General features: G+C 39.6%; 1 protein-coding gene across 2 annotated transcripts in view; it reads right to left on the reverse strand.

The window, feature by feature from the left end:
* The window catches only part of TMEM132C (transmembrane protein 132C), a 180917-nt gene that overhangs the window by 44006 nt on the left and 110443 nt on the right, over nt 1–26468 (reverse strand). For both annotated transcript variants that reach the window (XM_071763112.1, XM_071763113.1), the window contains one exon: nt 1730–1913. In XM_071763112.1, the coding sequence (XP_071619213.1) occupies nt 1730–1913 (184 nt within the window). The remainder of the gene's footprint in view (nt 1–1729; nt 1914–26468) is intronic.

A 26468-nucleotide genomic window follows, 5' to 3' on the forward strand; every position in this document is an offset into this window, starting at 1 on the left:
TGTGAGTAAATCTTGTAGCTTCTATGCAAGTGCAAAGATCCCAAAATAAGATACTGTATAAAATCTTTCTTTCCTCAGGTATGGAATACAGAGAAGATGCTGATCAATTCTTTCAAAAAATGAACAAAATGATGCTAAGTCTGTCAGAAGACAGATGGATATTGTTTGGTACTGGAAGCTACAGAAGACATCTATCTCAAGATAAATTCTGACTAGGAAAGCTTTCCTTATGAATGTTCTCAAGTCTTCAGAAGCTCAAATATGTATTTTCTGTTCAACTCCACAGGTAAGAAGACAATTATTTCCCTCTTTGATCTGGAATGAAGCAGTCTTTCTGTTGACTTAACAGACTTTGGATCAGGAAATTGCTGGACATGACCTCATTTGATATGAACAGCAATTTTACTCTTCAAAAGGGAAGCATATATTGAAGAGTAGGACTTCTAGGAAATAATACTCAACTAATTATCTGCTGCAAACCACTGAACATTCTTCAAAGGAAAGACTGACAGAATTTCAACACCACGATTATGTACAGGAGAGGCAAAATTCACAAGTGGGATGGGCATGTCCAACTCTTCTTCCAAATTCTGAGCTCTAACATTGAGTAAGAGTTACAGGTGTGGATCCTCTATTAATAGACCTTTGGTCCTGTTCTAGGCAGCTGGCAGCTTTTTCCTCCCCTCCCTGAGGTTTGGCAGGACTCTAAAAGTAAATGCTCAGTAACTGCTTCATCTGTGAGGATGGAAAAAGTTCTCAGCATGTACCTAAATCCCCCCAAAAATAAAATGACCACCTAAAAACAGTGCACCTGAGATGCTAGAGACTCCAGTGACATTTTTTGATTGCTTGATTGCTGTAATTTGATCCTAGGTTATTCACTCAGAGGGGGCCCTAACTCCTACATCTCAGTGCTCCCACTGTCCCAGCCCTGCTATGCAGAAGTAGATGCCATTTCACTGGGCCAAAGGAAGAGGAGATGCTGCTTCCACAAATCCCATTGGAGAATTCTGTGAGTCTTGGCAAGACAGGCAATGGGTTTGGTTTCACAGAGAGGCAGGTAGCCCAAAACTGTTGCTACAACACTAAGCAGAGCAAGGAGATTTTAACCCAAGTAATTTTCCACACAAAGGCTATGCTTCATTTTTAAAATATATTATTGAGGCTATTATTATTTTCTGTTTCTTCCTTGAAACCCTAGGTTCTTGCACAGTCAGAGAAACAGCCAGTGAATCCAGTATACTGAATCAGCATCAGTTACTTCCAGAGTAACAGTCAGTATCAGTATCAGTGAAATCAGATATGAATTCATGTATCAGAATCAGTCTACTAAGGATCAAGCAACTTAGCAGAAGGTGCCCAAGGCCCTCAGAAGCTTCTGTACAGCTTGCAGGTTCCAGCCATGCAATTAGAAACAGGAGGGTAAATGCACTTGGCTCTGTGTTACCAGCTGCTTGCCTGGAGGGAACCATGCACAACAGAAATTCAGGATTAAAGTCTGACAGAGATTTTTAAAGCATCTCTTTTTCTTTGTTAAGTTTATAAAAAGTGAACTTGTGTGATGTGTCCAGCCCAGTACACAACCCCCTGATTTTAGGAAGCAGTCCTGTGCAGCTATAAAGCAGGGGGACAGGACAGAGAAGACTCCCGGAAAAGTCTGAGACCTGATATACATTTTCTTAGAACACATACAGATGGGATGGAGCAACATGCTGAGAGAGTTTCTTACCATTGCCAATGGAACAATTCCAACAAGATCCTTCTGGCAGATGAAGATTTCAGACAAGGTTATGTCTGTTGTCCCCTTCCGAGGGTATTCCACCTGCCAGGTGATGGGCTGAGTTCCAGACAGGCTGCTGAAACTGGCTATCTCAAAGTTCATCTGCACGACCTCATTGAATAAACTGTTACTTCTGAAAAGAGGAAAACAGGGAAAGGGAAGAGCTATTACTTGCACAGAAGAAGGAAATGAAGTGAATTGTATTAGCTACTGGAAAATGCAGCTATTTATATGCAGATATAACACAAGGGCCTTTTCTAGTCCACAACTTCAGAGTGTATGAACTGGAATTATTCAAAACGGGTCAACCTGCTCTTACTATGAACACTGTACAGAGGGATAAAATCCAAGAAATTGTATCTGATGAAAGCAAAACATACTTATTCCATTACATGCTTTTTATGATTTTGCAAGTATGACTTAACCCTACTGCAAGTTGGATTTGACCCCAATCAACCTAAGATAAGTCCAGTGCAGCTCATGAAGACTGAAGATACCAGAATTAGCACAGCACAAAAAGAAAACCAAGATTCATTGGGTATGTTCACCATCAAAATCACATAAATCCTTAGCAAAGAAATTCTGTGTGACTGAAGTTTACATAAGCTGCATATCATTCAAAAATTAACATGACTAAAATGAAAAATGATAAAATTAGTTAAAAATTAGATGTACACTCTGGAAATTAAAAACCCAGACAGCCAAGATCAAATACAAAGAAAAAAGCTGTGGCAGGAAAAATTTACTATCAAGTCAGGAGGCACAAGATAGTTTCAATAACATATAAAAAGACATGCTGATTTTTCCCCCTCACATTTCTTTAACTACATCATTTAAATTTCTTTAACTACATAAGAATAAAAGAAATTTGCTGGGCTCCCTGCTAGCTTTTTTTTTTTTTTTTTTTTTTAATGTACAAATTTTTTGCATGAGAAATTAAACATTAACTTTTCTGGAACTTTCCCGATGCCTTTTCACAGCGTAGAAAGTCTTAATATTTCACAGAATATTACTTCTGCCTAACCCTACACTGCAATAATTTTAAAATGACAAGAAAGACAGGCATCTTCCTAGCTTCAGTAACCCAAGCCCAGCTGCATCACACCTCTGGATGCATTCATCACATAACAGCTTCAATTTTTCCCCTTTTCTATGTACATTACATAAATGCCCATTTCTGAGAAAATCCATCAAGAACTGATCATGTACAGAGCACTTATATTCTGAAGGGCCAGACAGTCTTTTTACCTCTGAACAGAAATCACCATTTTTTATTACTGAAGAGATAGTCTGTGCTCTACTTTGCATGATTACTTTGAAAGCAAGTATATTCCCTTGATAATTATTATTTTTGTTATGGGTTTTCATTTGGATGGCTTACTCTGAAAAGTCTTAATACTGCCTATCGCTTTAAATTTATTTCTTTTCTGTTTCCTTGCTGTGTGAAAAGAGAGAGATAGTAACACTTTTGCAATAGCTTTATACTTCCTCCATGCATTAAAGAGTGATTTTGGGTAGTAATGTGATAGATGGATGGGTTTAGCAATTCATAACTTAAGTCAGCCTATACCCATTAGGAGAGTTCCCACTAAGTAAATCTTACAGCCTGTAAATACAAGGGAGCTGTGATAACTGGAGTTTACTCTCTCCTGGGACATCTCAAAATGGATTGAACTTTGGAATTTATTTGGCAGCATGATTATATGCAAAGATACCTGAATCACCTGAGCTACAGAGTTCATTTAGCTGTTAAAGGCACCATTATCCCTTGGATTAATGACACCTGAAATGCCATCTTTTCACCATTTCTAGAGCTGATGCTTAGTAACTGACAGAGAAAAACTTTTTTACATGTGATTGACTCTCTCAGTGCCTTCACTTACACTAAATAGAGAATAAATTTTTGCACACATCAGAGCTGTTGTAACAGACAATATATACCATGAAAATTTTCCTGATCAAGAAATCTACACTTCTCTAAGCAGCCTCTGAGCTGATGTGGAATGTGCAGCTTTACAACAAAAGCCCCAAAACACTGGTGGGAAGCTGGATTTCCAGTTCTCACTGAGCTACATCAGGCAAGTATCTCCCTGAGCCATGACAAAGACAGGTTGCTTTTTCCCAAGGTATCAAGCTGTAGGGGTAAAGAGATAAGAAAAAAGGTACCAAAATTCTTTAACAGAATTCTGTAAAACACAGCTAAAATATTTCTTCTGTAAAATACAAAAATCCAAAACCATGCACAGTGCAAGATGAACTTTTTATTGGCACTATTTCAGGATGATCTCTGTGATTATTTCAGTGGTTGCATTTGTGAGTAAATGCTCCCACCACCCTCACAGAGATAAAGCCCTTTACAGTATCACACCATCATCAGTTTCCTCCCTCTCTCTTTAAATAGAAGAAACACAGAGATGATCAACAGCTGGGAAAGCATCCACTTGAAAAAAAAATCTGCCTTCAGAGATGGGTAATGGCCAGGAAAAAAAATTCTCACGAAGCACGTTTAATGTTCATAGCTTGTTCACTGACTGAACCAGCAATTCCTTAATATCTGAGCTTTAGAACTGCTCAGCAGCTGGAACAGCAAGTAATTATAAAACTTTTTCTAAAGTACACAGCAAGTAGTGATTACAAATGAAGTTTCATGAAGGGACGGTTGCTCTGTGTTGGATATGTGAGTCTAATTTGATTGGACTGAGAAGTCTCCAGGGCCAGTTCACTCCTTGGATTTATTTTAATTTATTACCATGTTAACCATTCAGGGTTGGATTGGACCACACACTTGCACAAGGAAGTAAGGGTTTCCTGTGATCTGCTAAAGAGCTACTCCAGTTCTGGGTCTGAACACACAGGTGTAAGTGTGAAGTACTGAGCTCATAGCTACTCCATGGCTGGAACAGCTGGGCAGTGATTAAGTGCTACTTACTGGTTACAGCAGTTGAGCCAGCAAGGTAGTAATGGGATTAGTAATTTACTACTGGCATAGGTTAGCAGTAAATTACTATCCCAGGAGAAGGAGCTGTGTGAAGGCTTCTGAAGAGCAGAGTTTTAGAAAACAAAGGGGGAACAGAAATATTCTGTTAATGGAAAGATAATGAAAAATGCATAAAAAGCAAACCAGAAGTGATGTAGGGAGAAACTGCCATGGAGGTCACCAGCTCTTACCAAATATATGGGCAGAAGACTCTTTTCTGTATCAGATAATGTAAATTTAACCAAATTTCTTGATTTCATAATATTTTGAGTATGGTACTAAGCATTCCTTTGCAGCTATTTACTGATAATTCAAACTTTTAGTGCCCAAGACTCACTGATCAAAAGCTGCACTTACCCCTCTGTTCAAAACAGGAGATTTAAAAGATGGAATCACAGACCCACAGCCCACATGGAAGCTCAGGGACAGACTCACAATGTCTGTCTATAGTTTATATGTACAATTTTTATCTATTTATCTATAAAGTTTATATAATAAAAATTATATGCTATTTTTATTATATATAATAAAATAATAAAATATATATCTTTATGGAATAAAAATTATATAAGAAAATATTATAAAAATTATAAATTATATTTATAAAAATATTTATATATAGTCTATAACTATCACAATTATCTACCACAGCTGCTAGAATGCAAACCACTTCATGTTTCTCTGCAGAGGTCTAGGAAGAGGTGGCACAATGCTAAGCCTGTGTGGCTAGTACTGGCCACACAGGGCCAGGAAGCAGCTGAGCCCAGGAAATGAACCATTGGCCCATGCTGCAAAGACTTTGAGAGGCTGCAGTGGGAGAAGGCAGGAAGATAATGGTTCTGAGAAGCAGTGCTGGGATCTCAGCTGATGCAAGATCCATAAACAGAGAGAAATCTTTGTTGAATGCCTGAGTACATGTGTGGAGCAGGAGCCTCTGATGAGAGATTTCAAAGGGTTAGGTTATTGGGCTGAGTAACAGAGCAGTTTCGACCCTTAAATGAGCGAATCTTAGGATTGCTTCAGGCAAAATCAATAATTTCAATTTATTACAGTGGCTCTCAAAAGAGAAATCTAAAAAAGCCTAGATTAAAAACATTTTTTAGCCATTCTTTATTCCAACAAATTTTTAGTGGAAGTGCCTAGGCATCCAAGAATACTTTGACCTGCTGAAAATCCAGCAACTCTTTTCTTCTTTAATGCTATCTAGCCTGACAGTGACATCTTAATGCAAGATCAGCACTCACTAAATGACATAAAAAACTGAAAAGAGTACAAACCCCATTATCCCTCAGTTCCATTGCACATCTTACTCTTCACTAGAATAAAGGTATTGAAGTATGTTACTACCAGGTGCAGAGAGAAACTCACATCAATAACCAGTGGCCAAACTGGACCCCAGAGTACTCTGTACTTCAGCCCATGAAGACACCAGCACCTCTTTCCATCTTAGAAAAGACTATAATGGAGTTCAGGACATAAACTCCTCTATTCCTGCTCTTTTCTTGCTTATCCTATATGCTTTCCTTTCACCTTTGATAACAGGGTCATCTTCAATGGACTCACCCTAGGATGAATCACAGCAGTTTAACAAAAATTAACACAAACACAGGGATTAGAAGGTGACCTGATGCTGACTTCAAAGATGCTGAAATTCTGTGGGCAGCTCTTGTCACATAAATATTCTCAAACAGCACTCAATGCTAACATGGGGTGGGTCACTGGCAACCTGGGTTGCTTTGCATCAGACACCTGTGACAAAATGCTGTAATATCCATCACTGGGACCTCAAGCCATCCATTTCCCTACTGAAAGACTTGATAAAATGGAGTACAAATGCTTAATAAAGTTTCCTTCAGTAGGTCCTTAACAAGAGCTATTTCAAATGCCTTTGAAAAAACATGGAAAGGACGTGGTAATTGCAGAAGAATGACAACTACTGGAGACAAAATGCAGTTCATATCACTTTTTTTTTTTTTTTTTTTTTTTTTAATCTCAGCCTTTTAATCTCTAATCTTTTTAATCGATTTTTTTTTAATTTCATCTTTAAACAATAAAAACTTGTAGTGAAATGAGGCAACCAGGTGCCACCAATTGCCAGGTAGTGGGCATGACCTTGTGTTAAGCCCACCTGTGCCTGATTAGGGTGGGCCCCTACTGCGCATGAGCAGGATTAGGGGGCCAATAAAGCTCACACCTGAGGAAGGCAGGGAGGAAGGTAGTCACTTTTGGAGCAAGAGCACCGATCCAGGCTGGTCAGCCCTGAGAGCAATAGACTCAGAGCACTATTTGTGAGTTACTCCTGGAACGCCTGGTTGGACCTTGGAGCGCCGTGCCCTAAAAGAGGATGGTCTTGCTACAAAAACTAGCAGAGAAGAAAGAAAAGGATAATCTGTTTTGGCAGTTAACAGATAGGGAAGACATAATTTAATGAAAAACTGTCACACTGGAAGTATTATGAAGGTCTTCAGAGGAAAATATCCAAGGTATAACTTAGCAAAGCCTTAAGCAACATAACACATAATATACATGTATATCTTCAAAAGGATGATATAATGCTTTGTGTGATTTCTTCAGATGACAGTTAGATTAGTTAATAAGGTTTCTTAGCTTTCTTGTCATAAACTGTGATATAAACCATAGCTTTTTGATTAAGATATTGGACTGAGACAGGAAATCTCATTTCACTTCCCAGCTCTTCCACAGCATCCTTTAATGACCTCAGGCAAGACATGAAGATACAGATCCTTACAGCTAAAGTAAAATCAATAGGAATTAGGCATCATGGAGCTTTAAAAACCTGGTGCCTGTGTGCTACTTTAAGCAACTGAATAAGGTACCTTTATCACACTGGTCCTAAGTCCCAGTATCTCAGCTGGGTTCAGCCACATTCCACATAGCAAAGTGTCAGAAGACTCCTTCTGGGTGGCCTATGGTACAGCGAGCCCGGGGTGTGATCTTTCTGTGTCTTTATTTCCCAGTTGAAGATGGTGAATAATAGTTTTTTTTTCTAATCTCAAAAATAAACAACAAAAAAGCCAACCAAAAAACCAAACCGAACAAAAAAAAAACCAAAAAAACCCCAAGTATTGGATGTCTATCTGACCTCCCTCTAAGAGCCTTGCCCACAGATGCCAATCTCAGTGGAATTAACCACCTACCCTACAACAGACTGCAAAAGTCATGTTGCTAATTAGAGTACAGAAAACCAGAAACATTCCTCTCTCGGGCAAGCAGAAAGCTGAAAGCAATTGCCTGAAAGGACATGACTGGGGCTCACAAAAACTCATCCATTTCTTTCTCCTATGCAGAGCATTTTTTTAGAGGCACTAATCACCACTGAATGGTGCAGCCAAGCTTGCAGGCTCATTAGTCTTCTCTGCTAACACATCCCAGGCTCTAGGTGGATGAGATTGATTTTTCCCAAAGGGAGGAAGCATGCAACACTCTGCCTCAGACTGGTGCCAAATCCCAGTACGTGGAAATCCCAGTACTGAGGTAACATCATCTCCCACCTTTCTTTCATTTCCCATTTAGTTTGCTCAAGATATAAGTCTGCTAATGTTTTCATTATAATTTCAGATAACAAAATCCATAGGCAGATTGGTCAAGAAATAAGCTTACCCAGTGATTCATCATCTCTTCCTGCCTCTCAGAAGGACATTTTCTACTTAGTATTCATCCAGCACTGGAATCTCTCCAGAATCACTGTAAGTAAGCAGTATTTTCCTCTTTTGGGGACAGCAAATCTTTCAGCACTGAAAATCTTCCAAGGGACATCACTAGAACGGAGACCCTGAGCAGAGGTTCCCAGAGAGATTCGCTTCAAACACAGAGCTTTCAAATCAAGGAAGGAAGTCAGAATGATCCCAATCATCAGTATTAGATTACATGGCTCTTTCAGCCTGCTAAAAGCAGGAAGATGAGGCCATATACACAAAAGAACATTCTGTGATTCACTTTTAATTGCTTACTTGAATAGTTTAAGAGCAGCCAGAGAAACATATGCAGAGACAGAACACCTTTGAAAGAGCACCCTACATAATGGATTTTCTGATTAAAATATCCTGCCTATGGGTTTTACTCCACTTATGAGCAACAGTACCCCTAGAACTGACCAGAACAAGGCAGTCTATTTACTAAATTCACATGAGTTGGACAGAGCCAGATTCCTCTTTCAGGCTCTACTTCCATATAGGAATTTTTCAGATCAGAAGCAATGATCAACAACTGGTTGATCCAATCCACCTGAAGACCTTTCCTATGTGTCTGAGAAGCTGCCTGGATAGAGACTAAAAGATGTTGAAATGAGCTGTGTCCTTGGAGAAATAAGCTCAACAGCTGCAGTTTCACCACAGAGCAAATTCAGTTTGTGAGGAGTCCCTCAGACTAAAAGCTGCAGGGAACAGAATAATTCTGTGCACAATCTAGAGCTAGAGAATATCAGCCTGGGGAAAGTAGAGAAGTAGTTTGATTTGTGGAAAGTCAATGTATTTTTGTAAGCACCACTAAGGAACAGTCTGCAGCAGGAATATATTCCTTTTCTCCAATCTCCTGTCTCAGACCACATTACTCTCTTTATTAGTAAATGTAGAGTATATGACATACTCTTTTAATCCCACCCTTTTCTTTTAAAATCTCTTTGATGTTGTATGCTGCTCACACAGTCTTCACACAGTAAAGTACAACTAGGGAAAAGCAGAAACCCAAACTAGTCTAAGTTTTAGAAAAATAGCCTGAATAGTAACATCAGGATGAATATTGAGCTTAGCTGAAAATCCAGACAAATGGGAATGTAATAGGTGCAAACTGACAGGAAAGCAGAATCAGACACAGTGGTCTAATTGGGATCTACTGATTACTGGCAGGTATATTACACAGTGGTCTAGTTGGGATCTGCTGATTACTGGCAGGTATATTTACACTTCAGGACACTCTCCTGGATAATAAGGCCTGGTCCACTCTGGATATGTACATCCAAAGTTATCATGAAGATCCTGAGTATTAATACTTTGTTCTTCCATAATCTCTCTAGTCTGTAACTATGCAGTAGGATCTTGCAGGTTACACTTGCAAAGAAATGTTTTACCATCTCTTGACATAGCTTTTCTGCAGTGTCTTGAAAGTTTATAGTACAAAAGTGTGACCAGCACTGTAAAATCAAGACTGTGCATGGAGAAGTGTGAAGGACAGGAGGGAAGGGGACATTCTGAAAGTGTTACTCACAGTAATTCCATCCCCCACCTGACTGTTTTGGCATCCTCAGACTGGCCTTTTCATGGTAACCACACACACACAAAAAAAACTTGAGATATGCAGTAGGATACTGTAGGAGATATGTGTAGGGACACACATTTAATACCCCTCAATGCACATTATCCATGCACTTTTCCAAATCTGTCATCAAAAGATACAAAAGGTGAAAAACTCAACCCAAAGGCAGAGAAGTGCCTGGTAAGGTACACACTGACATGAATCAAAGAGCTGGGGAAAAGTGCAGCAGCACATCTGAGCAACATCCAAACACCTCATCATCAGGAAGGAAGTTTCCTGAAGTACAGGCAAGACAGATTAGACAGCAACTAAAAAAGGAAGGTTTAGCATTTTCTCTTTCTATTTTTACTTCCTCTGAAGCAATAAGGAGGGAGAGGAAGCTGCAGGAGCCATCTTCTTGTCCTCTTCCCCTTCTTTCTGTGTGTTTAAAGCAAAAAATGTATGATGGATAGAGATGATGTAGCGAGTATCCTGGGGGAATTAGAAAAGGATGTGACAAACTTCATCAGCTTGCAGTTATAAACCAGCTCTTATTCAAATTTACAAAAGTCATGGACCCCAGGGCTTTCAGCATCTGTAGTTCTGGACATCAACTGGCCTAACCTTTATTTTACAGTTCATAAATCAAGGCTTAACAACATTGCCTTCCTAGCACCATCTACAGCTTTCCTTCACTATAAATTTAAAAAGAAGCTTATTAAAAGTGGAACCAACATATTGGACGTAAATAAATTTCATGATACAGTTACTTGGTGTCTAACTTCTGTAGTTCACCTCTCCTGTTGAAAGATAATAAAAGGAAAAATGTCCCTATGACATTCAGTGGCAGAAATGTCATTGCTGAAGTGCTTATGATCTGCAATTAACATTCTTAAGGAGTCATTTAAAAGGATACTGTCAAGGCTGATAGATTTGAGATTACACCAACTATCTAAGTTTGGATTTCTGCATAATTCAGCATCTCCCTATCAAGTTTACCCTTTCACTTCTGAATATTTATGTTTCTTTCTCCTTATATCCACTGTATTGAGGGATACTGTATATTTTTATCATTGACTTCTCCCCCATGGCTACATTATAATATTGTGCTGCAACTGCAATCATCAAACTGCGTATCAAAAAAGTGTTTATTTTTTTAATGCTCTGCTTTCCTCAAGCAAGTTGTAATTTTCACAACAAAAATATTTTACTTTGGACCCCAAAAGTAAGTTATGGGGTAAAAGAAGTTCAGTGTTAGGCTGGAGTAAAAAAAAAGAAAAAAAAAAAATTCACTTAAATAATAAATAATTCCCATCATAAATTACAAAGACAATGTCAGCAGCAGGCTGGACACTTCAGATCTAGACTCAGGAAAAAAGAAGTCCTGGATCTTTGTTTCTTAGCAGTCTCATCTGACACTTCCGCTTAATAGAATAAAAAAGCAGGAAAATACAGTAGATATTTGCTGGAGTAAAAAACCTGTCTTTAAGTGGAATGTTCATCAAAGTTCTTAGGAGATGCCAACTACTTTGTGAAGTTTGCATTGGACAATGCCTGAATGTTTGTGTTTGCAGCTGAAATGTTCCTTCTAAGGGTTGATAGTAGCCATCAGTTTCAGGCAGAGTGCAGATGTTCCTGTCTGACTGTCAGGCACACAAAGAGCAATGTGTCCTCAATATTTCAAGAAGACAAATGAAGGAGACACAATCCTAATGTTAAATGGCCTGTGAGAAAGGCAAGTGCCTTCTAGACTGACAAAGCACTTCCCCAAAAACTCCAACAGCAGATTTGATGTGATGAACCAGCAGCTCTGGTTCTGTCCAAATCTGGTTGGTTTTTTTTTCCTACAACACCTCAATTAGAAAATATCTATGACTGCTCTGCTGGGAAATCTCAGTTTCAAATTCCCTAAATCAGTTCCTGATTCAAAGCAAGGAAAGATTTGGGTGAGGCTTTGGTGAGATGTCATGTCTTAGAGAGGTGACTTTCCATTGTGAGGAAAAAAGTTTCATCCTAACTTGAGCCCCAGGAGGAGTGTAGGAGTGGGATGGATGTCAGGCTGCATGGTATCAGAATACCCTTTAAATAACTGTGAGGTTTTTATTGCAGAAAGTAATAAGAGTCTAGCACAGAATTTCTCTATGCATCATATAGTTGTACATTTGTCTTACAGCCCAAAGCAAAGATTTGAACACCTACTGCAATTTTTTCCCCAGCAATCATAACTGCCTTTTCACACCTCCTTTCCTTGCCTTTCTGCACTAGGTGAATCACAATAGGTTTCTCTGCAATTATACAAATGACATTTAGGGGACACTGACAAAAGAAGAAAGAAAGATTCCAAAGTACAAACCTTCCCCTTCCCTTTGTTATTGAAATCTTTAATGATATTATTCACCCCACCTGATCTGTGCTGAGCTTTCATACTTTGCTTGATCAGATGGGTGGAATAAGAGTGCTGGAAGTCCAGCTTTGAAGAAATGCAAAGAAGAAATGAAGTCAACAGCAGAAGCTCATCTGCACCCGTAGTAAATCCAGCCAGGATTAGGGTGCTGCTATGCCCAATGACATGAGAAAGAGCACCAAGAAGGAACAATCATGCTCAGGAGGATCACACAAGTTTAAGATAAGGCATCTGTGACAACACTGTTATCTGACAGAATCTGAATCTGTCCAGCAGGCTGGTGGCAGCACAGGTCTGAAATAACTGTTTGGGATGTATGGGAAGAAATAGTGGAAATCAATGTGCATTGACACGGAGTACAATTCACTACTGGATGAATTTGTCCTACCCAAAGCCACATATCAGAGCTGAACTCCATGAGTCTGACTGCAGACAAGGTGCTGATTCACTCCTGAATCACAGAGAGGCTTCCTTCAGCTGCTTCAATCTAATCAGTAGGTAAGTCAGTCAAAACTAAAATTTCTAAGCTAAAATGGAACAGGAAAGAGTTGAAATTCAACCCTAGAGGGAAATCCTCACAGGAGTGCACATTAGCAGATTTACATTCCTTGTTTCCTGGCAGGTACTTGCAGGAGGTAATGAAGCTTGATGAGATTTGAGAGCATCACATGCTTAGGTTCTTTGCCAGTTTCTAAAGGGGGAGTTTATTTTCAAAGAATTGCCTACATCCCTCTGTGTGTGTCCCCAGTCAGAGGACATGTCCTCTGGGAGTACAACCAACCATGTTACTGTGGATTGCTGAACTACCAGTGCTCAGCTGGACCCCAGGAGCTCCTCACCATGCTGCTCAACTGGGGTAATTCAATTGCATTGACCCCTTTGTATGTTAAGAAATCTTCTTACACTTGTTAATTGCTCCTGTATGAGAACACCAGCAGAACAGACTCCATAGCTGGGTGATTGTCAGTTTAGAGGCAATTCTTAAAGACAACCATTAGACATCCATCAGCCCAAGCTGTGCTGTGCTCTCACCTCTACTGCCAATGGGAAAATGCAGGGAACATGCAAGAACACTGTCATGGATTCTTATTTGATAAAGCAGGATTGCAGGAGCAGTATGAAAAAAAAAAACCAACCCAAAACTAACCAACCAAGCAAAAAAAAAAAACAGTTAAAAAAGGGGATAGATGACAACCAACTAGACTGGGTGGCCCTGGAAATGAACAGCACAAATATAAAGACCCCTTCTGGCCTCTTCCCAGATACAGATCCTTATCTGGTTTAGTTTTCCTGGGGTAACAAACTGTCAGATGCATCCCCTTCAGAACAAGATTATAAAAGGAATGAATCACAGACACATTATTATTATTCCCTTCAGCACGCAGCACTTTTTCTTTAAATACAGAAACCATAGCATGCAGGAAATGATCTCTTAAAATTTGTGTCAACATCTCTCAAAACTCTTGAAGCTGTGCAGTGAATACTATTACCCATTCTCCTGTGTCTGAAACATCAGTCTGATGATAACACTGAAACACATTCCATGCAACACTCTGGTCCTGACCTTACTTCCACTGCAGTCAATCTGTGTCCTACTTCTGATTCTGATGGGACTGGGGCCACTGTTCCATTGTCACCTCTCTTGTACCCTCAGGCACTCTCTCCAGCAGCACTGTCAGCTTACAGAAGGCAGGGCAATTTCAAAGTATTTTCTGATGCCCAAAGCAAACCAAGAGATGACCTTTTCCACCAGGGAGCTGTTCATAGGCTACTACTGAATATTCCACCAACTGTAATGCCCTACTCCCAGACCTGGCTGCACTGCCTATGGGATGGGGTTTCCTTTTGCTGTCCCTTTGCTCCCTATAATTCAATGATTTGGGGTCACAGTCTGATTCTCCTGAGTTCTGCACCTTTGTTATAACCCCCACCTGGGACAAGACGTATCCTTTAGCATCACTTGGCAGTTTTCAAAAAGAGGCTGCGAAGGATTGGATAACAAACCGTAATCCTTTCTTTGCTTAGGGATTATTTCAACAGACAGAGATTTCAGGAATGCACACAACTGAGCAATGGTTCATGCTTGGCCATGGAAAGTAAATATGTTTGTGCCCAAATTTTTTGGGTCACAAAAGAAGAAAACAGTTGTAGCTGAAGTGACCTGAATCATTCAGGTGACCTGAAATACCCTGATCAATACAGTGTCTTGAATTTCACAACAGAAGCACAGGTGTTATTGGTTAAATGGAATCCATGCTAAAATCCCTGAACAAAAACTTTCACTTCCACAAATTTTAAATTCCAGCTAATTCAGAGATAAAATCTCTGTAGAGCCATCTGACATCCAGGGGGGTTCAACCCTGCTGTTCTGGTCAGGGAGCAGTGCTAAACCAGCAGAGTACATACAGAACTGTCAAATTTGGGCTATAAATCTCTGCAAATATCCTCCTGTTGCTGACTGCAGAATATACATTTTGTACCAAAAAGAAACAGGTTAATGTATTCTGGATGGGATGAGCTTCAGAGCCTGTTATACACTCTAAACCTGCTCTCATCTACACGACATTCAATCTGAAAGATTTCTGAAAATGAGCAAATATTTTCTTAATAATTTTCAGCACCATTGCCAATTCTTCCAAAAATTACATTTCACTGGGAAGTTGGCTTTTATTTTTGCAGATAGGATGTCTGTGCTATCCAGTTCTTTCTATAAAGAGACTTGGCCTTTATGACTAATTTAAAGGGTTTCCCAAAACAGATGGAGCATTTTGAACATAGAAAAAGGGTTTAGCATGAATACTGAGCTCCAAATATTCAAATAAAAAGAAAGAAAATGTATCTAAGGCAATTTTGGGAAGGAAGAGGTGCTCTAGGCTTTCAGAGATTGTCTCTTCATCCTCAGAAGATGTCATGTGTAAACTGACATTATTTCATGATATGAGTGGACTTTTTTTCAATTTCTCTTGCTGATAATCTGGCTCACAGAATGAAAATATCTTTGTGAAAGGGACAGAGAAAGGGAAAAGGAGACACTACCTTAGCTGTCAGTATTAAAATATTGTACACTATTTCCATGTTTTACCTATGCCAGCAGATAAAAAAAGGGTTTCTGGAATTACTATAATTCACTGGCAAGCACAAAAACATGTGTGACAAGCCAGAGAACTAAGAACATCAAACCTGTGAATTAAATGTTGTGCATACATGTGTGTATACATACATATACAGTGGGAAGTAAGAGAGATCCAAGAAACCAGGCTGAACTTATGCAGCTTAAATTACACCTCCCTCCCTTCCCCCTTCTCAAGCCACACATTAGATTTACATTATCCTTAGCCAAGATCAACGATCAACCATCAACCTCCTATGATATTTAACCACCCAACCTTGGCCCTTTCCACACAGGGGAACATTGCCAAAGGGGATTCGGCTCAGCTCTTGGATTTACAGAGAATTTCTCCTTGTTGACTTGCTGCCCCTTTGCCTCTCCCCACTCCCAAACCCTGGTAAGTGGCCCTGGATAAGCAGCAGGCAGCTCCCTCAGCTGGATGGATGATGCTTCCAGAAGCACCATGTGGTTTAGATTTAAAAGTGTGTGGCAAAGCCTTTCCTAGGTTCATGGATCAACTGTAGGGTCTCACCCCAATCCTTTTTCTTGCCTGTCCTTGTATTAAGCCTGTCAAGAGATTGGGTTCACCAGGAGAAAACCAGGAGCTCCTTAAAAACATATTGGTACATTTGAGTTGAAGTTTTTGGAGGGAAGAAGCTATAAAAAATGATTCTGCAGTGAACTTTAAGGTGCCAATTTGTTAAAAAGGCTGTGATTTCCCTTTCTGAATAATGCTTTTCTGGGTAGGAAGCCTTACCCAGGAAAATCGATGTGTATTTTGAAACATTTTCAGAACTATTTAAATGAAGGACTGGGTGATGAGAAATGTTTCAAAAATTATTAAGGCTGCCTAAATCGCTGTTCACCAGAAAGCTTAAGTTACAGTTTAAATCCTGGCAATGTATTTATCAATATTTTCATTCCTGGCTGCATTTCCTAACATTTATGCCAAAAGAAAATTATGTAAAAGGTCAGGAGGAGACTCAAGTGCTATTAAGTATATGATCTAACAAACAAAACAAATGACCTTCATTCATGCCTTCCTGATGGTTCTGTGAACTCTCAAACAATAGATCCTGAGCACTTCCTCAGACCCAAAGCAATATTCATCTTGGGTGAAATCATCCATATGTAGAGAGCCAGAAGAAGCTTTAAATGCCTCTAACATATTTCACAGCAGGACTGAATTATGGCTGAGACTCTGCAACTATTCTTTCTTGCTTTTTACAGTATTCCACTGAGTGCTGGCACACTCTCATTGGTATATTCCATAGTAGGTGGTTTCCCACACCAGAAGACCTTGTGGCCCACACAGACAAAACAAACCAGAAAAAGAGTGAAAGGATGTTTATTAGTTCCATTTGAGAAATTAAAAAATCAGTCTCAAACAGAGTGACTTGTTCCAGATTACACCAAACATCTGCAGCAGTTAGAAACTGGACCTAGCCCCCATTTCAGTCCCTGGATGGCAAGGGTTACTCCTTTCTTCCACACTCCCAAGCGGCACTGACAAAGGTAATACAGAAAATCTGTGACTGATGTGCAATCTGAAGCTCTGTCTTCTAAATCACTCTTTTGTGGCTTTGCTGCAAGACTACCTCTCTACTTTCTTCTCCATGAGCACACTTCATTTTAATTTTTTATTTTTCATAGAATCATAGAATCCTAGAGGTCGGAAGGGACCTCGAAAGATCATCTAGTCCAACCCCCCCTGCCAGAGCAGGGCCACCTAGAGTACATCGCATAGGAACGTGTCCAGGCGGGTTTTGAATGTCTCCAGTGAAGGAGACTCCACAATCCCCCTGGGCAGCCTGTTCCAGGGCTCCGTCACCCTTACAGTAAAAAAATTTTCCTACATTCATAGAATATTTCAGATTGGAAAAGACCCCTGGGAGTCCAACCATCATCTCTACCCCACAAAGTTCTCCCCCATTGTATCTCAGTCTCCTGGGGAATTGCGTAACACCACACCAAGAGCTCCTGGTAGCAGCCAGAATTGCTTTTGCTGCTTTTTAACACAGTGTTGAATTTAAATGTCTAATATTTATGCTCCTCTCACACATGAATGCAAACAACTTTAATTTATCAAATTAAAATAGGCTATAGTACGAATTTATTGTATTACTTCTCATAAATGTTTTTATGCATTTGATTGTTTTTGGTCTTTTATGGTTTTGGCAGTAGATGGAAAGCAATCAAGGTTCCATTTGAAGCAGCCGGGTACGCAGTTCTCATTTAACAGAAGACAATGAAAAATTAATCTAAAATGAGTGTAACTAAGTTTTCATAGAAACAACAAAACCACTCAGACATTATCATCTTCAACAGCTGTTTACTGTCTTCATTTACAAAATTACCTGTCAAATTTTACTATTTCCTCCAGGAAAAAAAAAAAAAAAGACAACCCCGAGTGCCTTTCTAAGTTAATAAAATGTTCCATGTGTAACAGGGATATTAAGGATCTCTTTCTTGTGATCATCATACTTAGCAAGGATGATTGAGGTGAAGTAATGTTTAACACTTCCTCTCTTGCAGGTTTCAATTAACTATTAACTACCAAAAAAAAAAAAAAAAAAAAGAAAAAAAAAAAAAAATTCAACCTTGGGTATTTTCCTCTCTCTCTCCTACTCTGCAGAACATCTGTCTCCTCTTTCCAATGGGCAAAGCAACATTTGTAATTCCTGAAAAGCTGTTTACTACAAAACAATGACAACTTTCTCAGCATAAAATGAAAACTATGGAAGGAAATACAAAAAGGGATAAAAAGCAGAACACAATATGTTTCTGGTTGAAACCTGCATCATCTGGGGATGCATCTACCAGCATCCATTTCTTTCAGTGGTGAATTTCATCTGAAGAATTTATTTAGCTAGAACACATGCAGCTGGTTTATACCACACAATGTGCATGTTGGGAAGGATGCCAAGTAAACATCAGAAGGAAATGGAAGGGTTCAAGGGAATGCACTGCCTGGCAGCCCAATCCCTTGGGCATAGCAGTCATCAGAGGATGGGCCAACCTCCTGGGAGCTGCAGGAGTGGCTGCTTACCCAGCAACAACAAAGTCAGCAGCTAAGCATCTCAGGAGAGGGGGACAGGAGTAAAAGACAGACACAAATCAGATGAATTAATCATCCCTCACGTGCACATTCCCAGGCTCTCCAAAGCTGTCTCAAGTTCTGTTGCTGTGCCTGACCTCAGATTTAAGAGGTGGGAGGGAGTTAATGATTGAAGGGCAGCTCCAGTGAGTGGGATGCACGGCTCCTATTGACTTCCTTAATGATGGTAAAATGTGCAAATCCTGTGGACTGTAGTTGAATTTGAATCACAATGATTAGAAAATAAAAAGCCTAAAAAAGAGGATTTATGTGTGAGCAGATTTAGCAGAGACAGACTCCCTTAAGTCCTACATTTTGTTTACATGCAAAGCAGCCTATGCCTCCTGAGCGACTTAAATCCTGATGACAATTATTTATGTATCTATCTACCCTCCTAACACAGTTCTGAACCATAATTCCTGCTGCTAAATGCCTTAGGGAATATTCTATGAGTTATAGGCTCACCCATATTTTCTGGCCATTTTCCAGCAAACTACTTTCATTGTGTAAACAGTCCTGCTGCCTTCAGAGGGTCTGCTCATATGATGCATAAGGCTGTAAGAACAATGTTGCTTAAACAAAAACATTAAATCAACAGTCGCAATCCTAATACCTTTCTCTTAGTGCTGTCAGACAGAATATTTTATGCACAGCTCTTGGGAGTAAAGTATTAGCTTATTTTATGATATGGAAGCTAGGGAACAGAAAAATGAAGTGACTTGCCCAAGGAAAAAATGCAGCACTCAAAATTATATGGACTTGTAGATTTTATTGTCAAGGAAAAGCAAGGGGAGAAGCAGTAAGAAGATGCTACTACTCCTTATGTCTTGGATCTACAAACTTTCTACAGTTTCCAAAGCAGTCAAAACAGCCACTTTTCAGCAGCATCAGATTTACTGTAAAACTGAAAAGGAAGGAATGTGACATAATCCTGTCAAGTTACAGAGACTGTCCTAAATAAAATCGGATACTGCAACATCATGAAAATGGGGCCAGGGCACTGAAAGTTCTCCTTTTAAGCCTCCCCTGACATTAAATGACCTGGAGATGGCTGTCCAGCCTGCACTGTTTGCTGTGCCTCCAGCCTGCTCATCTCCTGCAAAGCCCACAATTAAAGCAGTGGTGGATGGACTCCTACTCTGCTATTTATTTGGCCCAGTTTCACAGTGTGGCAGTGAGCAACTGTTGTACTCCATGCAAAATAGAGGAGGTGCACTAAAAAGTTGCTATGAACATCCTTATTGATTTTAAAGGAAGAGTTTATAATTGCAGAGAATGAAAGCTGGGAATGAGGATTGTCACCTGCTTACTCTAGAAATGAACAAGAACAAACACAGCTATTGATTTCCCTTTAACAACGTTATTTTCAGCTGTCTCCCTGCTTGCTCTTCCCTCTCCTGCCTCAGTGTGGACAGCAGCCAGGGCTCTCAGCACAGAGGGATTCCCTGATTCCCTGCTCCCAGAGTGTCCAGCACAGCCCTGCTTCCCCCTGAAAATCCACATGGCAGCTCCAGAGCAGATCCCTGTGGCTCTTCTCTTACTTTCTCCATTCTAAAGGAATATTATTTCTTCATATTCCCCCTGCTCTGCTCCCTGACTCTCACATCTCATGGATGCTGCGACCACTAGTCCTAAACTAAACTTATAAACCACCTCTTCTTTTATGTCCTCTACTCCTCAGTCTCATGTCTTCTGTCTTCTTAAGAGCTGTTTCTTAATGACAAGTTCTTTCCAAATTATTCTTGCTATCCCTCCCATGCCAGAGCACTGCTCAGAAGCTGTGTACTCTCTCTGTGCTGGACTGCAGCCAGATCTGCCTTTGCTGCCCATGTTCAATTTGAACATGACAAAAACAGCTTCTCCACTGCCCCAAATAACCATGTTTCAGCCTCTCCTACACCCCCCATGAATGTTCTCAGAATCTACAGACAAATCTGCATCATATGCTGCCATTTCACATCTTGTTTTTCTACTCCAAGAAATACACTCTTTTTTTCAGGTTCTGTTGTTGGATGTCTGGTTGGGATGGCAGGTGAAATTTCTGGAAGTAACTTAGTTCCACTTTCAGAAGTGATGGATAACTCTAGGGTTTTCAAAAGCACAAGTTCCTTTCAAACTCCAATTGCTTGCAAAAACATCTGCTTTCTCCCAGGCAGTGGGAATTGGAGGCTCCAGAGCTTCTGAAAATTCCAATAGGTGTCAAATTGTTGAAATAACTGATTTTTTCTTCTTTCTTTTTTTTTAATTTAGAAGCAACAAACTGTAGTCATCAAAGTATTTATGCATTGATTCACTTGGCACTGCAGAGCTAAGTGAAACAGATGGCCAACTCAGGTTTCCAAAAGTGATTCAGATACTTAGGAGCCCAAGTCACACAGGATCTCAGTACCTGTTAATCTTCTAAATGTCAAATGGTACTTTTGAAAAGAGTACTTCCCTATTACCAAGAAGGAATGGAAACTTTGTGGGGTTTTTTAACATTTGCTTTGTACCAAGCAATACCCCAGGCTCCACCTGGCTGGATTTTGATTTTCAAAGTGCAAGTGAGTACTGGAGTAAAGGAGTCCTTCCAGGCAGGTCACCAGAAAATCAGCCAGCTCTGCAGCACTGGAGATTTTTTCTTGTGAAGTGCATTTTTAGGCAATAAGCCTAAACCTTGGTCATCGTTGTACAGGGGCAGGTACTATGACTCAGACAGGAGTGGTTGAAACACTAAGCATGAAGCAATGTTTGGATGCAATCCCACAATGCAAGAAAGTTCACTGACTTTAAATTAAATGTCACAGATCCAAGATATTAACTGTTTCCCTCTTCTGACAGTGTGGACCCTGAGACTGGCACAGACCAATGCTCTGCTGGTAACAGAGTTCCCATTTATCAGCCATTGGCCAATGCAGAAGTCACCAGCACAGTTCTGCTGCAAAGGGGTAATTAATCAAATCAATGTCCTCCCCAGAAAGTGACTGGAACTACAGGGCAGAGGGAGTTGAGTGCATTTGGTATTTTTTAACCTGCAATGTCAAGCAGAGAAATAATGTCCATTATCTCCAGTATATATCTTAGAAGAGGGAGAAGTCAGGGCTGTGATTCCTCCCCACACCAGTAAGTCTGAGAGTACAGATGAATGTGGAAATGGATTTTCAGAAGAGAGCAGAGAGACACCAGTCCTACAGAAACATTGAAGGTTAACTTCACAATGTTTTTTAGGAAACTCTAGAAAATCTGCAGGCTCCAGATTTGCAAACCTAGGTTTTCAGGTATCATCATAGTTTATTTACTTTTCAGGAAAAACAGATTTGGGTTTGGATATGTACATTCCTTTGTATGAATACCTAAATCCTGGCACTAACTGATGACAATATGGAAACTGTTTCCATAGGCTAGTGGTAGGAATGCAAAGAAAGAAGCTAACACCATAAACAGTACACAGTAAATTAAACAATATTTAAAGTATCTCTCTCTCTCATAACTTAGATCTCTATTCTTTATTTAGCACTATTCTGTTTTCAGTACAAACAAAGGACATTATAGTATTAGCCCCAAGGAACATGTGACATCCCTTAGAAAAAAACCCCAACCTTAACAGTTTTGGATTCCCTTCCCAGAGCAGTAATTTCAATATATTCTTTTAAAAGTTAAATTACCTCTACTCAGCAAAGAGCGAATGACTTTTAGCATATTTTTCCTGCATCTAATAATCACTTCCATTCACTTAAATTATCTTTTTCCTCACAGTGAGTTATTGTTTTTAAGCTACTCAGAGCATGACAATAACTGAGAGGTTTTGGCTGTCAGAGTCAGGAGTTTGAAGATTTGAGAAAAAGTAATCCAGACACATGGAAGGCATAAGATGAAATGCTCACATAATCTATACTTGATTTTAATTAGAGAAAGGAAACTTTAAAAGCCTCAGGAGAGTTTTGTTTGGGACAAGCACCTCTTTGCTTCAATCCACCTTAAAATTACAGAGTGCTCTCCTCCCTCCACTCCTGCCAAGCCTAACCACTTGCTGACGCAGCTAATTAGCACCTCTGATTTTTTTTCTTTTTTTTCTTCAAATCCTTATGGATGAGATGAAGTACGCAGGGTCTGGTGACTCAGTGCATGGTTCAGTGCTAATCTGCAGAGCATCTCAGGCTCTGAACTGGGGAAAAGCTTTGGGATATGAAGACCCAAGCTCTGCACTCTTGGTGTTTACTGAATGTTTTGCAGAGTGAGAAGACAATAATGGGTAAACTGCAAGCACATTTCCCACGAGATCCATAATGAGTGTTTCAGAGCTGTCTGTTTCTTGTCCTTGATCCCACACAATCACTCCTGCTCACTCTCTCTCACGTAGGTGTCTCCACACATGAGAGTTTTGGTTATTAGACACTAGGAGCAAACCAACTCTTACCCAGCAAGACAGCTGAAACAAAAAATGTCTACAAGGAGCAGAGTTCAGCTTTGGATGTGTGAAATGAGGAAGCTGCATTGCTAGGAAGAGGGAATCATCCACTAATGAAGCACAGATCAGGCTGGGGTCCTACAGAAACGAGTTGGTGACTGCTATCAGGACCTGGTAGCTCTTGAATTTCAGGTGCAAGAGCCTCAGCACTCAGTGCCTAGCAAAATCCCAGCTCTTTCCCTGCTTAAGATGAAAAACTGGCAGCAACTATAACACTAAAGGCTTCAGACACTTCTGTGAATCTGTCTTCAGGGATAGTTCTAACACACATGCTAAAGAGAGTATTAGATCCCAAAAATTATTGACTAATTATATGTATTGCTGTTTAAATAGCAGTATTTCTACATCTTGTAGGGTACATACTGTAAAACTTTCACATAAAAAGTTTCCACAGAAAGGATTCTTCAAATCATCTACCATCTTCATTGGAACAAAAGATCCTTCTGTACACTCTTTGACACTGCTCAGGAAACAGGAAATTATCTGATTCAATTGTCTTGTGAGTAAAATGGCATGCAGCATTTAACTCTTTAGAAGCCAAAAAAAATATGACACAGATGATAAAATAAGAAATACAGGAAATTAAACATAAACATGAGGAAATATAAGAAAATACAAAAAAAATGAGATTAAAAAGAAAAAATATTCTTAACTGTAAGAAAAAATTCTCATGCAGGGCTGAGCAGTCATTAACATCACAAAGGGAGGAAGTCTCCAACACTGCCACAGAGAAGCTGTTGTAAGCTATTTAATAGAGAGCAGCTATAAGCACTGAAATTCCTGTTAGTTGGTCTACCAGCAATGCTTTGGTTGACAGGGCACCTTGCTTTCAAGCCCTTCAATGGCACTGCTGACTATGCCAATTTCATTAAAAATGATTGAAATAGGAATGAATTCAGTGGCTGAGGTCACTCAAGTACTCTGGCCGAGTCATTATTGAATTTCTACCAGTGTGATTACAGAGAGTGCATGCTCAGTCCATTAATTTGCAGCATTGAAACCAAAAATCAATGGAGTGCTACTTAAAACTCCTTTTGTGATAATTACCATCACGTGTGCAGGTATACACATGGAAGGGGAGTGTGTGAGCTGCAGTTCACAGCCTTGAGTGGGCAAGAGATTATCTGGAAGTTGGACTGGATGATCACTGCCGATCCAATCCCTCTTCCTCTCCTCTCCAAAACTCAGGGATCTTATTTAGCCAGGATTTGATGGGTCATCATAAAAATTTTTTGAGAACTCACATGTATCTACTGCCTTTCGAAACAGCATCTCAGGTCTGCCTTGTTTAATTGCCAGAAAATGTACAGTATCCTCCAAACACTTTCTATTCACCTCCAACCCTTCAACCCTCCAACCAGGTGATATGTACAAGCACTTTACACAGCAAGACAATTCCTGCACTGATTTACACTTAAGGGACGGTTGCTAATGAGACAACAGTTAAGTCTGCCAAGTTTATGAACACTCACCTTCCTCTATAAACCCTGTATCAACCATGTAAGTGATAATTTTAATGTGCTTATAAAATTATTTTTTCATTACAGCCACCTCCAACTGGAGGACAGAAGATGGATGGCTAATGAAATGCATTTAAACTCCTTTTGAATTAGAAAATGAGAAGAAGAAAAAAAAATCAGTGTGTAAAAACCACCCAAGTTCTGCCTTTTTCTTATGTAGGGCTAGTGAGAGGTACAGACCATGCGGTTTCTGAACAAAGAAGGCAGCAGCAGTAGTGTTTAACTACCCCTCACTGCAGGTATACAAGTAACCACTTCTTTAATTCCATGCACAGGTCAACTAGGAATAGAATTTAATAATCTGAACCCAAGAGAGAGCTGGGAGCAGTGACTGGAAGGGGGTAGGAGCCCACAGCACCAGCAGCACACTGCTGTAAATCTTACAAGTTAAGAAAGGTTGGTAAGAAAACCAGCAGATCATGGGAACTGCTGACTCAGAGGATTTTACAAAAACTTAGCACCTACATAATAATTTTCCTTGTCTCATAGAGCAGTCACTGTTATTATACAACAAAAGAAAGAAACAGAGAAGATCTATTTATCTGTATTTTACCCAAGCAGTAACCTGTCAAACTAGAGTAACTTTGAATGGCAAAGTAAATCTCAGTAAAGCAGTGCAGAGTTAAACAGATCACATTGTGTTTTGTCTAAGGGAATGTAAAAGTCTCAGATAAGCACTGATACTTTACCACTGTCAGTTGATTCCTTTCTACTGATGTGACAGAGGCATGAGATTGGAAAAATGTTTAAAATAATCTAATTCTCTTTTATGAAATTGTAGCCTATTTTCCAGAGGTCTCTCCAGACCAGCTTTAAGCATCCTGAGTTCAGAGATTTATTATTAGGAAATTCCTCAAGCAGCAATAGTAGAGAGGACTTACATGTGTAAGAAACATGTTTCAATTTGTTCTGCTGAATACTAACAAAGATCTTACTCACTTTCTTCTATAAAGTTTTGGCTTTTGGCATTTTTTTCCTAAATTTTATTCATTCTTTGTTGCCTGATTGATTTATTTCCTATGCTGTGAAAGTTACAGAGGAAAGCAGAGCTGCTTGGCAGCATGATATGGTATTGCTGAACTCAGCTCTTTATGGCTTTCTGCAGATGTTTCTGCTTCAAAGACAGTGTGAGAAAAAAACACATGCACAAATTCCTCCTCCCCCCAACCCCCAATTCTGCATCTTTGGTCTCTTATCTCCCACTGTCTCCAAATCACAAGGAAGGCTGCATTCCAATGGCTGCTAAAACACCCAACATGCCAACCTTCACAGATAAATAAGATGTGACCTCCCCCAAATTATAATTCATTATTTAAAGTGCAAAGAGAAAAAATTAACAGAAATATCAGTCCCTGAACGGGTTGCATCAGGACATTTTCACAGATAACCTGGCTATGAATTGCAGTTTATTAAAATGAAAAGCAGAAAGGATTGCTGGGTGCAAGAGGCAAGAACACAGCAGCTTTCAGCAGAAGATGCAAGTGGGACAGACAGCCTTTCCTAGGGCGTATTCCTGGAGATCTGCGAAACACATGCTCAGACATAAGTCAAAGGCTGAAAAATAGACCATATGTTTTCTAGACACTGTCTGAGAAAGGAATACTTTGTCAGATTTCATGTATTTTGTTGTTTCATCTCTATTAATAATTTAGTTTCTTGAAAACTCATAGGAATATCTTAGTCCTTTGCTAACACTATGTTGTTTTATATAAAAGACTAATCCAATATTTTTTGAATGGCTGGGACTGAATCTAACACCAGCTCTGTTGAAATCCAACATGGAAGTTCATTTCAGTAGTGCCTAACAGCAGTTTAAGAAGACTTCAGATTATAAGATTTTCCTTTGTATTTCAAAAATAATGAGAATGTTGCAATATACCTGAT

The sequence above is a fragment of the Heliangelus exortis genome, chromosome 19 (assembly GCF_036169615.1).
Source record: "Heliangelus exortis chromosome 19, bHelExo1.hap1, whole genome shotgun sequence".
NCBI classification, from domain to species: domain Eukaryota; kingdom Metazoa; phylum Chordata; class Aves; order Apodiformes; family Trochilidae; genus Heliangelus; species Heliangelus exortis.